This window comes from Pungitius pungitius, chromosome 16 (genome assembly GCF_949316345.1).
Source record: "Pungitius pungitius chromosome 16, fPunPun2.1, whole genome shotgun sequence".
NCBI classification, from domain to species: Eukaryota; Metazoa; Chordata; class Actinopteri; order Perciformes; family Gasterosteidae; genus Pungitius; species Pungitius pungitius.
Window position 1 is genome coordinate 13,230,712 of NC_084915.1, and position 17,511 is coordinate 13,248,222.

The 17,511-nt window shown below is 41.1% G+C and overlaps 2 protein-coding genes across 2 annotated transcripts; one reads left to right on the forward strand and one right to left on the reverse strand.

Moving 5' to 3' along the window:
* Window positions 1-130: 130 nt before the first annotated feature.
* LOC134106037 (spermine synthase-like) lies at window positions 131-3,424 on the forward strand. The gene is made up of 10 exons (XM_062558040.1): window positions 131-294; window positions 515-602; window positions 1,112-1,176; window positions 1,270-1,445; window positions 1,698-1,852; window positions 1,994-2,083; window positions 2,170-2,284; window positions 2,381-2,460; window positions 2,871-2,986; window positions 3,227-3,424. Exons 1-10 carry the CDS (start codon window positions 131-133, stop codon window positions 3,255-3,257), a joined length of 1,080 nt encoding a protein of 359 aa, XP_062414024.1. The 3' UTR covers window positions 3,258-3,424.
* An 830-nt stretch (window positions 3,425-4,254) lies between these two features.
* On the reverse strand, window positions 4,255-17,146 carry LOC119215612 (mucin-2). Its single transcript, XM_037467894.2, has 30 exons — window positions 16,748-17,146; window positions 15,230-15,303; window positions 14,674-14,739; window positions 14,185-14,252; window positions 12,674-14,091; window positions 12,076-12,112; window positions 11,963-12,000; window positions 11,751-11,878; window positions 11,576-11,648; window positions 11,373-11,431; window positions 10,854-10,895; window positions 10,693-10,772; window positions 10,539-10,576; window positions 10,397-10,436; window positions 10,001-10,035; window positions 9,785-9,903; window positions 9,580-9,700; window positions 9,326-9,462; window positions 9,035-9,236; window positions 8,482-8,638; window positions 8,137-8,301; window positions 7,872-7,994; window positions 7,658-7,703; window positions 7,463-7,569; window positions 7,256-7,380; window positions 6,567-6,938; window positions 6,188-6,471; window positions 5,976-6,077; window positions 5,684-5,833; window positions 4,255-5,495 (listed from the first exon to the last, which is right to left on the reverse strand). The coding sequence occupies exons 1-30, from the start codon at window positions 16,906-16,908 to the stop codon at window positions 5,392-5,394; spliced, it is 4,671 nt and encodes a 1,556-aa protein (XP_037323791.2). The 5' UTR covers window positions 16,909-17,146; the 3' UTR covers window positions 4,255-5,391.
* Between the last annotated feature and the right edge of the window lie 365 nt (window positions 17,147-17,511).

The following is a 17,511-nucleotide window of genomic DNA, read 5'->3' on the forward strand; positions in this document are numbered from 1 at the left end:
TGTCCTCACCCCGTATATTATTAGTTTTAATAACTAGTAGTATTGTGTGACGTAAAAGCATTAGCGGCTTTTAACACAATTGTACATCGGTTATGACAATGTCTATCATCTTGTGTACGCGTCACTAGGTATGTCGCTCTCGTTCTCATGGTTCTACCTCTCTCTTTTCCCAGTGGACTCCTCTTCGACAGTTCCTGATCTACTGTCCATATTTCATGAGCAGGAAATGACAGAGACTGTCCATGAAACAAATGGACATGGATACCTTGGTACTTTTGTAGGCAAGAATGGCTGGTAAGTGCCCCATTTTTTTTATTTCCCACATAATTGCTAATAATTGGAGACGGACTAAAGATTTTTGCTTTGTATTTCATTACATTAGTTTCACATTCTGCATAAACATTTGCTTTAAAAACTGCCACATGGAACCTCTAACTTCATGTTAAATGGCTGAAAACTGAGGTGAATTTTGCCAAATGTTCCATTATCTTAACCTCTCCACTTCCTCTCTCAGGCTTGCCATTCTGCGTGTACACTCGCATGGGTTGGTCACTGTTGATCTGCAGTGTTATGAAGAGGACGACTTTGCACAAGTAGACAATGTAGGTGAAAAATAAACGCACAAACAAACACTTTTCCACTTTCTAAAACCTCAAGCTCACAGAAGGTCCCTGGGTGAGCAGTGTCTTTTTATGTTAACGTTTACGGTTCAGTGGATTTAAATGAGTCACTCGTGGAGCTCTTTTCACCAGAAATAAGAAGCGCATATAACTTTTAAATATCTTTTGGAAATGTGACGGAGACATTGCAACTTCCAATATTATATATTATCACTTAATATTTTGTTTATTTTCATAGAAATGAAAATGAAAAGTGCTGCCCATAGTTGTCAGTCAAATTTTTATTGAAATCACAATGCAGCCTATTGCAACTTCACAATTATCTCAGTAGGTATTATATTTGTTGTGGTTGAAATGAAGAGATGTTCTGGTCTACTCATCATGCTCTACAGATCCTACAGAAAAAATTACGAGACACAATATTTGCACTTTGGTGTTTTTCTAACACCACTAGTGCTCCCCACTAATCAACAAAGATTGTCTCTCCACAGCTTTTAAATGCACTGGAATCTAAGCTGAAGGTGATCTTGAATGGCAATATAACGAGGATTAAAAGGTAAGCTTCTAGAGGTTTATGGCTGGGCTCTTGTTATTTCGTACAGCTCCCATGTCGCGGTAATGTCGGCTTAATTGTGTCGTTCCCACCAAGGCTCCCGGCCCTCGTACGAGGAGCAGAAGTCGACCGGTACTGGCCCACAACTGACAACAGACTGGTGGAGTATGATATGGACCAGTTGGTGTATGAAGAAGATTCTGCATTTCAAAACATAAAGATACTGCACTCGCAGCAGTACGGAAATGCTCTAATACTGGATAATGACTTGAGTGAGTGAATACGACAAATACATACATGCTTACATACAATAAAATGCATGTCTCTCACAGAATGACCTGGAAATTAAAAAAATAAATAAAAATACTTATTCAGTTATGTTTAGAATCCAACGGCGAACTTAAAAAAATAACGCGATTCACCAGAAATGGATGTCTCAATATTTTCAGCTGACTAATCCCTAACAGACTAATCATGGCAGGCCTGTCGATACATAAAGTTTAAACCATCATTTTACCTTGCAGACCTGGCAGAGAGTGATTTGGCCTACACCCTAGCCATCATGGGTAGCGGTAGAGAGAATTATACTGGAAAAGAGGTGCTGATATTAGGAGGAGGTGATGGAGGCATCCTTTCAGAGATGGTCAAACAAAAGCCAAAGATGGTCACCATGTTGGATATATCCTTTATCTGTTCTGTTCTGGTGACCCTTTTATTTTGTTCCTGTATTGTGACTCCCTGAGACAGTGTAGTGTTCTCTCACAGCTCTTCCTTGTATGTTTGGTTGTACATCTGCATTAATCCTTTACAAAGTGTGCACATTGACCAGAAGGTGATCGACGCATGCAAAAAGTACATGAGAGGCACTTGTGGAAATATCCTTGACAACCTGAAGGGAGACTGTTACCAAGTGAGTACTTCGTTGAACCCCGTATGTTACTTGGTTAACTTGAGAGCAAAGTTTGAGTTTGATTCCCCTCGCCCTCTGCACCACAGATACTAGTAGAGGACTGTGTCCCGGTGCTGAAGAAGTATGTCCAGGAAGGAAAGACGTTTGATTACGTGATCAACGACCTGACTGCAATCCCAATATCCACGGAGCCAGAAGAAGGTTTCGGTGTTTTTGTTTTTGTTCTATGTCTACCTAACAAGGTGTAGCAAAATGTGGCTCAACCTGATTCTGAAACCACCTCACTGTTTGTCGTAGACTCAATGTGGGAGTTCCTGCGTCTCATCTTAGACCTGTCAATAAAAGTCCTGCATCCCTCGGGGAAATATTTAACACAGGTGAGTCCCTTTTTTAAGTGTTCAGTGTAATAATAGAACCGGCATCTTCAAAGCATCTGTCTTGAGTTAGTTTCTGTTGAGACAGGACCGCTGAGCAGGTTGTGTGAGAAGGACTGAGCGCAGGCAAAGTTAACTATTTCACTATCAGTGAGTGGGAGACTGGTGTGGGCATCTTTTTACACTGGGAAAGCATCATTAGTGACCAGCAAGGGGGAAACGCTGTACCAAGTGAAAGCTCCCCAGAAGACAATGCCTTCTTAAAGTTGAATACATCCATCTGGTGCACTTTGAGGTCTCTTTTTTTATTTTATTGGGACTAAGCATTGGAACACATCACTTACACCTCAGAAAAAAACCCACAAACTGCAGTTTGTTTGTCATGTGACTTTTGTTTTGCTCCTGGTCACCAGGGTAACGCCGAGAACATGACTGAGTCCCTGGGTCTGTACGAGGAACAGCTAGGGAAGCTCTCGTGCCCCGTGGGGTTTTCCAAAGAGGTGGTGTGTGTCCCCTCCTACATGGAGCAGTATCCTTTCATAACCTCTATGTGTCCGGATATGCAGATGTTGTATTGCAGCTCGAAAACAAACACAATGACTGAACTGATTAACAGAAAATGTGTTTTTCCATAACCTGTATAATGTACATGAATCAGAAACTACTGTTCTCATAACTGCTCAAAGTTCTGATAGGCTGTACTTACTGTACCTAATGCTGTTTATTTTTGCACGCTGTTGTGTATGTTCCCTTAATTTGATTGTGTCAGATGGGTTTTCTACTCCGTGTGGAAGAAGTAAAGACCTGCACATTTCCCTCCTTGAATCCCCAACAACTGGAATGTGAATGCTCGTCCCATCTCTGCTGCAGCCCTGGAGGTGCGTTCAGACTGAGTGTCGGTGGAGAATTAGAGGCATCCCAAAATTTGGATTTATACACTATGTGTGATTTCAACTTGGGGGGGGGGGGGGGGGGGGGATATAAGGAGTCGACGCGCAGAAAGCAAATCGTTAACTAGTGTTCCAGTCTATAGGCCCTTTTGTTCCAGCGCTGCCTCTGACTCACTGCAGCTGACGTCTGTGCAACAACTGGCTTAAAACGCATGGATTGCAAAAGTTAGTGTGAATAAATCCAACTTTGCATTCAGTCTGAGCAAATCTAAAGGGTCCGATGGCGGGTCCCTCCCCCACCTCTTCCAACCCCGACCATACCATAATCTAACTTCGCCCTCTTCCTGTTTTAGTTGTTTTACTGTTGTGTGCTGACTACAACTTTTCAGTTGTGTTTTGTTTTACTGGGTTTCGAATACATTTGCATGTACTCTGAAGGAACTGTTAGACGTTCATTTGATACACTGATGTGGTGTAGCTCATCGTACAGCAGGCGTGTGCACTCTCCTTTTTTACGGTTAATTACTCGAGTCATGAGCTCAGGTTGTGTGATAGACAAATGTAAAGTCTCAGCATGGCTGAACCGAGTCACTTTTAAACTCTGTTTTTGTTACTCAACTCTCAAATGTGATTCGATATTTTATTTTTATTTGTTTCTTCCTTCCTCCAGATTGTATCAACTCAATGTGATCACGTCGGGTGAGACTGTAGTATTTCAGTCCAAATATGTTTTTAAAAGGGAAATAATTCCACCACCTTAAATGCCACGTCTGTGCTCGTGCTGTTTTTGTCAATTTTTTCTATTAGCACCTTTTTTGATTTCTCCAATATATTTGAAGCTATTTAAGACTGTAATGGGTGCATGTAAAGGACGGTGAATGTAGCTTGCATATAGAGTACACGTAACGTTTACGCGTTATCAACCCTGTAAGAGTCAGTTACAGTTATTTATTCAATATAATTCCACCCAAATCTGTTCTATCCCACTTGAGACACTTGCTGTGACTTCCACAATTAAAGTGTTTTTTGGGGACCATGTGTAGATTGTTTTTCTCTGAAGAAAATGCAATTAATACAAATCAACGACGCCATTCAAATATATTGCGATTCTATATGTCCATATTATTTACTAAACAATTGAATAAGAGCCGTAAGCCGTATGCTTCAATATAGTATTATACCACAATATAATTTTATTTAAACACATAATGTAATATTCATTAATCGGTGTAATATGCTTTGCTGTGCCCTATACTTTTTCAGGCTTAATAACCTTTGAATTGTAAACTCGGCACAATGTTAAAAATAGCCTGCAGACTGATTAATTGCTAATCTTTTGCAAAGAATGAAGAATTCTTAAAATGATTGGACAAAAAAGTAATAATCAGTCAACTTGTACACATTTGTTGTCTTGTTCCAGTATTTTTGTAACATACCATTGAGAAACTACTCCTTCATTTAATACCACTGAAAAAATGTTTTTTAAGTTCCTTGTTTAAAATGCATATTATAATATAGAAAAGTGCAAAATCAAGTGCCATTAATAATGTAGGTAAGTTGTACAAGCATATGCAGACGGACAGGACATAAATGACTCTATACCAACATTATATTACAAGCTTCAAAATTAGATTCACTAAAAGCGCTCATTGAACGGCTGCAATTCTTTCACGTCTCCATCAAATAAATCAGCCAAGGCCCACCGTAGGGATTTGGCAAGGTCAAAAACTCCCATCACGGTATTTTGTAAGATTTGGACGGTGTCACAGTATTTTTTATTTTTTTCGAGTGAACATTAATAAATTGACAACAAAAGTGCCGCAGATCAGCTGGTCACCTCGCTAGCAACCGGCCGCTGGTTAGCGAGTTAGTGGTTGTGGCTGCTAGTGTTGCCAAGTTTGCAATAAAAATAGTTTTTTTTGTGTCGTATTAATTGTTTTTCTACATACAGCTAAGTCACCTAACTTATACCGCACAGCCCTGCATGTAAATGACCCAGCTGCCCTCTCACTCGTTCTTCATTGGACAAATTGTTCTTTTCAGATCAGGGCGCTTGTTGGTTTCTGTACTGGCTGTTGATCTCGTTGAGGACCACATCCGTTGTGGGGTCTTCATTTGCTGTGATGGTTCTGTCGTCAAATGGGCTGCCTGTAGGACAGAGACACGGCATTCATTTTTATTCTGTTCTGCAGGGATGGATAATTCTGTTTTTTTAATTGTAAATTGGGGAGGTTGAATAGATCTTGCCTCTGTGCAGGAATCAGAAATCCAGTCGTCAAACGTATCGCAATGAGAGACTAAACATCTCAAAGGCCTTGACTCGCAGCATCACTTACCGATGCCATTGATCCGCTCCGAGGAGTCACTGACGAGGAAGGACGAGGAGCTGGATGAGTTGTTGTTGGACGTTGAGGAATGAAGGGATCTCATTCTGGTACCGGAGGATTCCTGCTTCCCAGTCCTCTGTGTTGCAGTGCGACTCCATTCTGTGAGAAGGAATGAAGGCGAAAAAGTGAAACGTAACATAAAATCTGGACGAAACAGACGTCTATATTGGACGAAATCAGAAAACCATTGAGAGTTTGAAAGTTTCTGGAGTTGTGCAAGGTAAAGTGAAGAAACTCTAACCCGAGTTCTTCGCTAGTCTCATTTTGCCGCAGCACAGGTAGGTCCTCCACTGATTCCTCACATTTTCCTTCATCGCACAGTACAAGACAAATATGAAGAAACCTATGAGAAAGAAAGAGAAAAACTGTCACATACATGCTGCTAAATACCACATACACACATCTTCCCATCTTACGTGGAAGGTGAGTGCTACAAGGCCGACCATAGCTCACCTTGCAAGGAGTTAAAGATGGCGAAGAGGTACATGAAGGGCAGGTTAAGGGGGCCCCAGGCGAAGAAGGCAAAGCCCCAGGTGAGGCCCAGGAGGATCATTATCCCCGCCACACTGCGCACATCCCGCAGCGTGGTGTGGTGTTGCACGTTGTGAGGGTTCTGCCTCTTTATCCGGCACAGTTGCACTAACACCACAATGAACATGGCCAGGTTGAAAAGAAAAACAACGCAGAAATAGGCCACCACTGATACATAGAAAGCGATGTCGTTTTTCAGCCAGCAGCTGTGGGAGAAGGAATGGAGGGAAGAGAATTAAAGGGTTACTTTTTTATTGCATGTGTCTTGGTATTTTTTTGTTTTTTCTCTGAGAAGACTCACAAGCCATCGGTAGTGCCGTTGGCGAGGTTTCCATAGGAGATGAGGCCGTAGTTGTTCTTGTCAATCGCAATGACAATGATGACCACGATCATCGGCACGCCCCAGCCGACCAGCGAGAACTTCACCATGAGGCGCGATATGTTGCTATTCCAGACTTTCACTAGGGCCAGGTACATCTGGACGGCCTCTAGTCCCATCCAGGTGAAGGTAACCAGCAGGAAGTAGTGGAGGAACCAGGCCGTGGAGATGCACAGGCCCAAGGTGTCTGTGTAGAGCGCCAGCCACGCGTCCACCAGGAAGACCAGGTTGAGCAGCAGCAGGGCCATGCACAGCTGGATCAGGATTTTGGATGGAGTGTCCTTCCGCAACTTCCTGCAGCGTTCGAATGGATCAGACAAGACAAAGACGTATCTCAACAAACGTTCAGCGGGCTGCCATTGTATGGATTGCAGAGTGAAAGTGTTACTGCGACATATGTGTAAGGCAAAAAATGATTGATTTGAGAGTATTTTTTTGTTAACCTAGACAAGCATGAAAAGGCAATTTAAACCAAAAATAACAGTTTAATATAGGAGGGCCAGGAACCAGTTTTTATTCCTAGTGGTAAAGTCAAAATGGCCCAATCATGCTGATTTAATGGTTATTATAAAAGGTTGGATGATTGTTTTTTTCTTCTTCTTAGAACTCACCCAAAGGCCAAGTAGGTGAGGAGGGTGATAGACAAGAAGATGGAAGAGATTCCACAGCCAATATATGTGATGAAAGAAAGGATGGTGGCCTGTTCTTGACTAATTGAAGGCTGTCTGGAGAGGTCCTGTAAGAAAAAGAATGAAGTTACAGACGAGAACTGAGAAAACAAATGAGAGTAAAGTATAAATAAATGATCATCTTCTCACCAGCAGGATGGCAAAACCTGTCAAATGGTTGCATCCACAAACTGTTGTGACATTGTCGGAGCCGTTTTGAAGTACGCAGCCACTTGGATTCCAACCACCTGATCCGTCTGCCGGGATAAAAACACAGGTGAACCATATTTTCACCTTTGTTTACATTCAATTAAATCTCATTTGAAAAAATGAAGAAAAACTTACTATTTAACGTGAAGTCCCAAAAAACACATACAGCTTCATAATTAGCCTGTAGATTTCGAAGGAAAGAAAAAAGGCATAATATATTTTTTTTACCTCATATTTAGGATGGAAGGTGTCTGTGTTAATGTTTATAATGGCTATCCAGTAGACCTGCATTACAATACTCATACTCCCATGGTATTTAGTACGGTATTTTTTTTTCAAATGGACTTACTGGAACCGGCTCAAAGTTTGTCAAGTTTATTATAACATTATTCCGCAGGTTTGCGAGTGACAGGTTGGCCACGCTCGCTCCAAGGATCCCACTGTTGAGTCGGCGGTTTCCCAAAGCTTTGTCCTGCATGGCCATTTAGAGACGACACAACAAAAAAATGTTACAATAATGTGCACAATTAAATTTAGTTTCCCTTCTGAACACAAAATCTGTAGTTTCAAGACATCCCTCGCTTGGGATGGTCCGTGTGTTAAATTGTATGGACCTGGTACACTGTGCTCTTCTGGTAGAAATTGAACTGCACTCTGTTGGCCAGCCGCTGTTCCTCGATGGTCAGGCCCTGAGTGAGAGACGGGGGCAACGTGACGGAGCCCTGAGGGACGGAGGAGCCGGCTCTCAGGCTCCTGCTCAGCCTGGGATTCCCACGGACCTGCAGCACACAGGGGCCGGAGTGAACAAGACCTCTCGGACTATTTAACATCTCAGACTTTATGCGCCACCTTTTCATTCGGGGCAAATCAACCTGTCGGACGCTCAAGTCCCCTTAAAAGATTCAATGTGAAGACTGTCCTGGGATACATGTCATGAATTGATGCTATTCATGTCATACCTGTACATTATTGGGGTCTGAGATGGAGAAAACGATTTCCTGAAAGTTGGCGCCATCTACTGGTTTCACAGACAGAGCCACAGCCGGCGACAGAAGGGTCTCAACCTTTCCATCGAGCACCAGCTTTAACCCGACTGTATCGACAATCCTTATAATCCTGATGAAAAAAGAAAAAGGATTGGTATTGGGAAAAATGTGAAACATTAGAATAGAGCCATGTCATTTACTCCAAAGGTTCCCAACACAACATGTGACACTGGGCCGCCATGAAGCGTTGTGATTTGGTAATGACAGAAGAATAATGATGTACACGGTAGGATATTGAAGGTTATCTTTGTAGTAACTACAGTAAATGGGGGGGGAGTCCTGTGGTGCATTATTCGTCACCTCTCTCTGTCAAATCCCCAAACACAAAACATCGAAATAAAAACATTTAAGCGTACAAGTAAAAGAAATGTGATCATTCAACAGTATTATTACAGTATAATCGAAATGTTCAATGCGAAAGCATTGCAAAGTGACAAAAGGAAAGTCAAAAAATTGGACTATTAACCTGGTGGAGGAGTTGGCCAGCACCTGGGGAGAGGCTCCCAGCAGATTGCTGACGATGCGGACCGAGGTGTTGCCCAGCGCCAGGCTGACGTTGGGACCGGACAGAAGACCCTCCAGCTGAGACACCAGCTGAGACACCTGGCTGGAGTTCAGGCTGGACACGTCTCGGGTGAGCTCGAGCAGTTCGTTGGCTCGGCCTTCGGCTGCGGTCAACGCGGTTTTAAGAGGGGTGTCACCATGGGGTTAAATATACTGCAACGGAGCTGTGAACGGTGCTGCAGCGATGACAGACCTGTCACTGTGGCGTTAGTGGTCGGAGCTGTTGTGTTCAGTTTGGAGGGTTGTGTGGTTGTCACATTCGGGCTTTGTGTGGTGAGGCGGCCTCCGGCACACTGCTCGTCCAGCTGCACAATCACATTCCCACCTTGACTGGAAAGAAGAAGGACAAACTGGGAGTATTTCACATCCAGTGTTGAACGTTGGTCAACTCCATCACAATCAGATGAGTTAGTGCTGAAGATAAGTTGGTAAGGAGATCACACAAACCAATTGAGGATGCCAGAATTTCCGATTGATGCACAAAAGGAAGCAGGCTTTACGTTAAGGCTCGTCCAGTTGAAGGTGGATGTTAGTGGACTGCCGCTGACTATTGAATTCCCACAAATTGCTGTGTGACATACGAGACAAAGCACACGTTTTTACAGGACAGGCCGGCGGTTATTTGGTTGAGCGTGAGACACGTTATACGCACCTGCTCGAGTCACTCGGCCGCTGAAAGTCAGGTTCATTTGTGAAGAAAACAAACCCAACACGGCGGTGGACAAGTTGCAGATAGGAACCTCACTGAGAAAGCCTAAAATCACCATGCAGCTTTGAAGAAAAAAAAAAATCAGAAGTACACAGATTTCAGTCACTGTTAGAATATATCAGTTGGTACATTTTACTGCAGTAACACTATAAGACTCACTTTGGTGCGGATATTTCACATTCCACATCCGAATCCTGAGGAGAAATGGTCAATTAATCACACTCTCTCAAGCAATTATGTTAAAGTAACATACTAAAATAAAAAATAAAATTGTATATTTGAAACATTCACAGGGTCAATTAGGTAACAAATATTTTCATTTCATGAAGAAACTTCCACATCGTAAATCCTCATTGAAATGGGTAACTAACTACTTCATTTCTTAATAATTCCTCCTCTAATATGCCGGATAAATCATGATGTTATTATTATCAAGTAAAGTACAAGTTGCTGCAAAAGAATCCCTTGGTTGTACAAATCCAAGTTGGATTCATATCGCTTTAGTAAATAGTCAAACTACAAAACAGGAAAGACTACAGGACTACAGCTGATTACCTTGAATTCAGTAGCAATAATGGATAACGGACATGAAACACTGAAAAAGAACACAACAAAGATTGTGATTCATTTTAAAATGACATAAAACTGTATTCCTTCATGTTAAACGAAATTTGTGCATTTAAATGGAAAAGCTCACTCCGAAGGACAGTTTTTATGTTGTTTTAGCAAATCCAGCTGTAAAGGTGGGAGAGATCAGAATTTGATATTAAAACAAAACAGTGATGCAAAATGGACATTTACAGCAAAGAGACCTACTGAAACACACGCTTACACCTGCACGGATAACTTACGATGCCAATGACCGATGACGTTAATGTTGGGAAGTTCGTCTCTGAATTTTGATTTGATATTTGAAAAGTGTAGTATGCAGCTGAAAGCAAAGAGACTTTATTAATCTACATTTATGTAGATGGGAATCTGATGTTTTTGCCAGGGGGAGACAAACACTCACCAGTTCCTTTGCAGGAAGCAGAACAGTTGCAGGTGTTGTTATCTGAAACCAAGTGAAAGCGTGTTGGTTTATTGCATTAACGTGTAAGTGTATAAAATATGGATGTCTCCTCTGTGATGTTATCCATAGCCGGCGTGGAGCTCACTTTAGGCCTTTCTATTATTTGAATTTCAAATGTTAAATGAGTATTATGAACAACCAACAATACAGTCGTCATTGATGTAGAAATTTGCCTGTATAAATCAATCATGCAATCAATCATTTGTGCTGTGGGGCGATTGACTCACTTTTTTCTGAGAAATTGCAATTTTTAGCACTTTATATAACGGTTCATATACAGGGCAACAAATCGACACATTGTATTTGCTAACATGTTTGAACTATTCTAACAACGTCTCTGTAGCCTCATATCTGCTAAAAGTGTCCACATCCACGTGACAATGCTTTGGACTTTGTGTGGCATCTTCTCAATGTCTACTGTTCTTCAACAATATTTAATGCGATGTGTTCAGAGCTCACCTGCACCACAGTGAGATGAGTTGCGCTGAGGAACCACATATGCAGTCTCGGACAAGTCACTGTTGAAAGACGACCGCATTTTATTAGAAAGGAATAACCAGTGTACGGCAGCCAGCTATGTAATACAATGAGATGGCAAAAAAACATGATCATTTTGTACATAATTATCCTAAGGTGACAAAGGGGAAACACAAACATCTTACCATGCTGCACCAGGTGGACCAGTATACGTGCAACTGTCAAGAACGTCACTACTGCACCCATTTTGTAGAGGACCTGTTCAATGACACAAAGGGTTGATAGCATTATGTGAACTAATTACTTATGTAACAATGCTACGCATTATGTATTATGTATTTAAGAGCATGAAACACTCACTAATTCCTACTGTTTTCCCCACCGCATGGATGTCAGAAGGTGCTCTACTGGCCGCACAGAGCGTCTGAAGGATACAACACGGAGGGACCTTCTGCTTCAGCTGCAGCATCACAGAACAGTTGGTGCTTCTGAAGTAGGAAGAGATGCTTTACACTCACTTTGGTCATTTCAAGATAATAGTTTATAGTATCATTTTGTTTTATTTCACTTACCTTATCAAAGTCTTTAAGGCACATGTAACTTCAATTCCCTGTCAAATGAAGGAATCTTGAGTCATGTGATTCTTCACACAGTAACAAACACATACATTTAATTATTAACTTACTTGAAATAGGCCAGTTGAGAGGTCTCCACTGATTGCTCTAAAAATAATTGAGGACAGAATTGAAGCATTGATTAAATGTGAATAAACTTTTATAAAGAGGAAATTTTACAGTCCTTTTCTCAGAAATAAAAATTCAAATTCATAAGCAAAAAAGTATAGCGTTGCTCATTTTAATACAAGGTGATGTTCAAGTTGTTACATGATTAGCTGCTCTGGTCTTACCAGCAGATCATTGTGCCTTATGATAACTGAGATTTACCTAAGTGCTCACTGGATCTATAACGCTACTATGACAAATACATTTTTATGGTTTTAAAGAACCAGCATTGTGTGCTGATGACTCAAAAGAATAATATCCTTTTTAAATGTAATATAACAAATTACACAAAAACTAGTTATTGGTATAGTGTGGACTTCTAGGGGGACCTGCCACTTACACATAATTATTGTATTACATTTCCCTCCTATTCATGATATCAAATAAAAACTAAAACATGTCTTTAATGACATCAAAGATAAACACGTGGCTGTCTACTGTATCTAAATGGTAGGATCATTCGGCGTTTCTTTCTGTTCATAACAAATTGTTCAACAATACCTGGTTTTTCTCTTAGGGCTCCTAATTGCTCGAACTACACGCACCACGTTTGACGAAGTCAGATCCCCTGTAGGGGGGGGGCTTCCCACCGTGCTGAGCAAAGAAATTGCTGCAGGTCTAGTTGTGGTGGTGCTTGCAGTTGTTGTAGTTGTGGTGGTGCTTGCAGTTGTTGCAGGTGTTGTTGTGGCGGTCCTTGCAGTTGTTGCAATTGTAGTTGTGGTGGTGCTTGCAGTTGTTGCAGGTGTAGTTGTGGTGGTGCTTGCAGTTGTTGCAGGTGTAGATGTGGTGGTGCTTGCAGTTGTTGTAGGTGTAGTTGTGGTGGTGCTTGCAGTTGTTGCAGGTGTTGTTGCGGCGGTCCTTGCAGTTGTTGCAATTGTAGTTGTGGTGGTGCTTGCAGTTGTTGCAGGTGTAGTTGTGGTGGTGCTTGCAGTTGTTGCAGGTGTAGTTGTGGTGGTGCTTGCAGTTGTTGCAGGTGTAGATGTGGTGGTGCTTGCAGTTGTTGTTGTTGTGGTGGTGGTGCTTTCACTTGGTGTTGCAGCTGTAGTTGTGACATTTCTCTGTGACTTTGTAGGTTCTGCAGCATTTGTGTTGTTACTCTGTAATGTTGTGGTTGGTGCGGCTGTAATTGTGTTGTTACTTTGTAACATTGTGGTTGGTACAGCTATAGTTGTATTGTTACTTTGTAATGTTGTGGTTGGTACAGCTGTAGTTGTGTTGTTAATTTGTAATGTTGTGGTTGGTACAGCTGTAGTTGTGTTGTTACTCTGTAACGTTGTGTTGTTGTTTGGTAACGTTGTCTTTTCTGCAGCTGTAGTTGTGTTATTACTCTGTAACGTATTGTTGTTTGGCAACGTTGTGTTTTCTGCAGCTGTAGTTGTGATGTTACTCTGTAACGTTGTATTGTTGTTCGGTAACGTTGTGTTTTCTGCAGCCGTAGTTGTGATGTTACTCTGTAACGTTGTATTGTTGTTCGGTAACGTTGTGTTTTCTGCAGCCGTAGTTGTGATGTTACTCTGTAACGTTGTATTGTTGTTCGGTAACGTTGTGTTTTCTGCAGCTGTAGTTGTGATGTTACTCTGTAACGTTGTGTTGTTGTTCGGTAACGTTGTGTTTTCTGCAGCTGTAGTTGTGATGTTACTCTGTAACGTTGTGTTGTTGTTCGGTAACGTTGTGTTTTCTGCAGCTGTAGTTGTGATGTTACTCTGTAACGTTGTGTTGTTGTTCGGTAACGTTGCGTTTTCTGCAGCTGTAGTTGTGATGTTACTCTGTAATGTTGTGTTGTTGTTTGGTAACGTTGTGTTTTCTGCAGCTGTAGTTGCGTTTGAAGTACTTGCACTTGAATTTTGTGGAGGGGTTGGCACAGTTGTCTGGTTTAGAAACACACATTTCTGCAGCTCGTTTTGAAACACCTGGTTCAGCTGAAATTAACAGAAGAGACACAATATTTAATCCCAGGACACATGCATTATTTATTTGTTATTTTTAACCGCTAGTCCAGTCTGCTTACATACCCAGGTAATGATTTGTGATTCGTTCTTCAGTTCATCCGCATCCACAGTGACATCGACAAAGTAGTGCACTGTCGTAAGAAGGAAAGACAGGATGCGGTTTTATTTTATTTAGAGAAAAATATTCCTGAGCTACCCAACTTTATATTGTCCACATTTAGAGAATCAGAGTCGATTCTACAGCTGTTGTCACAGTTTAAGATGTGCTCTTCATTATTATTTAACTGATCTTAAAGGACAATTTAAGTGCAATCTTCATAATAGCTTTAGTGGGGATGATTCTAAACGTAAAATAGTACATTTGCACACATACTTTGAGTTATATTCCACATGTAAAACCATCACTATTCATGTATACATCCTCAAGTAAGATGACAGAATGAGTGATCAGTTTGGTCATTTTATAAAATGGAGTCATCAAGTAGTTTTGCTGATATGGCCGATACTGTATGTCAGTGTGTGAGATGATTCTGTCATCTTTTGCAGGTTTACCTGATGTCTGGGCATTTTCTGTAGTAATGAATGGAGCAGCAGATGTTTCATTACATGAAGCCTGTGCTGTTGGTGTGAAAGAAAGAATCAATACTTTCAGTCTACACATGAGAAAAATCAAAATTCAAATTCCAACTAACTTAGTTAACTGTGATTATTATGGCATAAATTCTAGTCATAATCATTGCAGACATTAGACAATCTTGTATTTCAATAACACATGGGGGTGACATGCATATATATATATATATATATCACAAAATACATATCACAAAAATACATTATGTATATATTTTGCAGTTGTTGAATTACAGCAGAATTTTTTTCAGTTAGTTACTCTTATTGAAATTTGACCCCATCCTTCTATAAAGAAGTTAAAGCATTGTGAAGTTTCAAGTGGTGGGTTAATAGACAACAAACAGACCAGAACAACATGTTCCTCTACTTATGAGCAAGGCAATTGTGTCTGTGACATGTCTGCCATTTCAGACAATGAAGTTCATAAATAGAAGCTGCTCCATTGTCTGGAACACTGTAGTCATAGCGTATGTCTTACCTGCCAAAAGGACCACCAGAGGAAGTATGTGCAACCAGTGTAGATGTTTGACATGTGCGCCTGGCTTCATCACTCTGCAGTATAACAAAAGACAATCATATCAACAGTTTCTCCAAAAGTTTGAAATGAAAACACTGCTCTTTTGATACAAAACGATCAAAAGGGATCCCAAACACCTCTTCTCACCACAATGGATGTGAGCATATCCTGTATTTATGTCAATTAAGGTATATCATGACAAATAATGACGCCAAATCAAACATTAAACACACCACTGGGTGCATTACAACTGAACAAACACATTACCTTTATCACGGCACGGGGGAAAGTGCAATGGAGAGTAGCACGTATTGCACCGTACAGACACACATTCAATTCTGTGAAAAAGTGGCAAATGTTTGCTCAGACCAGAGCTTTTCATTGGTGTTTACATTTATTATTAAGCTCTGCTGTTACTACGCACATTCTTACAGAACACTTTCCCTCACAGCTCTAAACTCTGGTACCTGCTGAGTGCTTAACCAATAAAAAATAAGATTCGGAGAGAATGTGATATATATGTATATGTTATATTATATGATGCAGTGGCGAAAACAGCAGTCAAAGTCAGACACGTGTACTGCTATTCTACCCGAGCAGCTTATTGTGGTCATTTACGTGGCAAAGAAACAACCTTTAGTCCCTCCTACCTCAGGCTCCACTTAAATGGAGCAGTAAACAAAGAGCTTAAAAACAGATAAAGTTGAGTGGGTGAAAACATTTAGTCCAGCTTTGAGGGGGAATAGAGCAAATTAAAGTGCCTAATCAGTGAGATGGAAGCAGCTGAAGCTACAGTTATACCCTAAAACCAACTGTTAGTGCCATTTTCCATGTTGTAATTTAGGTTTACATTGAGATTATTTTGATTCATGTTTAATGATGATTTATTACATCATAAGTATGATTATGCTATGATTACAAAATTGCATCTATAATTTGGATGTTAGTTAATACACGTTTAATGTACATGCTTTGCTTGATACATAGGAGCTACGCGAGTGAGCGCACCTACTTATGACGTAAGGAACCCGTGTTTTGTTGAATGAAAAACCCTGTGTAATGTGATACTGAGCAGATCTTTCATTAAAGCGAACAGAGCGAACACACTGTTTTCCAGAAACTTGCATCCTTCCTGGGTTTTCTACCATCAGCATCATTGTGTTACTGCAGTGTTTCTGTATCTCACAGTCTTAAAGAATATCATCAGCAGCACTTAACGCTTAAAGAACAAGCATTCACTAACAGCTTTACATTCACAAATATTTTAACAGAAAGCAAGATACTATGACAAAGAGGAAAGCAAAAATGAACGCATATTTTAATGATATTAGATCAGGGGTTGGAATAAGGGAATAAACGAATGATTTATGCAATTATATAAGTTATATCTGGCAGTTACTCCAGATTCAAACCTGATTCACCCGATTCAGAGATTTCTGAGTGATTCCTCATTAAAGCAAAAGAGACACCACACAGTACCTGACAGAGGACGCGGACACGTGCCGACTTGAAGATCCGTGGGAACAAACTCTCGAAGCTTTCATCGCTTTGTCTTCATTTTCCCGCAACATAGCTTTCCGTGAGCAAAGTCTTGAAACTCTAAAACAAACCGTGAGCTTCAGACGTGGCAATTTCCCCATTGTCTCTGCGGCAGGCTGCTGCGAGTTCCCGTTTGTCTTTCACATTCAGGATCTACATTCAGGTGACACATGCAGGTGGCACGCCCTTTGAAAGGTCAAGAGGATTACTTCACCTTAGCCAACCGTCCTCCTGTTGAACAGAGAATGAATTCATTTTTAGACCCGATAAGAAAAGCCCCCTCTGTGCTGTCCTATCATTTCAAATAATGATCCCAGAAGCTTCTGAAAGGAATTGATATCGATTTTCTTTTGTTTGGCAGCAAAGGTGCGCCTGAGGGAGTGTCCTCATACGTAGTGCTCTCGGTGACAAATTACAGTGCGGCATTGAAAAATGTACCGTTGCGTCATAATAATCCACGCACCAACATAATGGGTCTATCCAGGTATGCACCTGCTATACAGGACTCCTGAGGGGGAGGGGCTTGAGTGCCGCACGCCTCCAACAACAACGCACTTATTCCCACACTTATTGTTGTGACTCTGAAGAATGAAGTTCAAAGTTATTTCCTTGAAAGACAACAAACACAAACACTTAACGTGAAGGGCGTGTTGTCATTGTGTCTACTGACGAGCGCTTGTCAGGTCTGAACGAAACTGAGGGCA

Coding starts and splice junctions, on each gene's coding strand:
- LOC134106037 (XM_062558040.1), top strand. CDS start 131: ATGTCGCTCTCGTTCTCATGGTTCTACCTCTCTCTTTTCCCAGTGGAC. Junction 295..514: donor TTTGTAGGCAAGAATGGCTG/GTAAGTGCCCCA, acceptor TTCCTCTCTCAG/GCTTGCCATTCTGCGTGTAC. Junction 2,285..2,380: donor ATCCACGGAGCCAGAAGAAG/GTTTCGGTGTTT, acceptor TGTTTGTCGTAG/ACTCAATGTGGGAGTTCCTG.
- LOC119215612 (XM_037467894.2), bottom strand. CDS start 16,908: ATGGGGAAATTGCCACGTCTGAAGCTCACGGTTTGTTTTAGAGTTTCA. Junction 11,432..11,575: donor GGTCCACCTGGTGCAGCATG/GTAAGATGTTTG, acceptor GTCTTTCAACAG/TGACTTGTCCGAGACTGCAT. Junction 7,570..7,657: donor TTGGGACTTCACGTTAAATA/GTAAGTTTTTCT, acceptor TTATCCCGGCAG/ACGGATCAGGTGGTTGGAAT.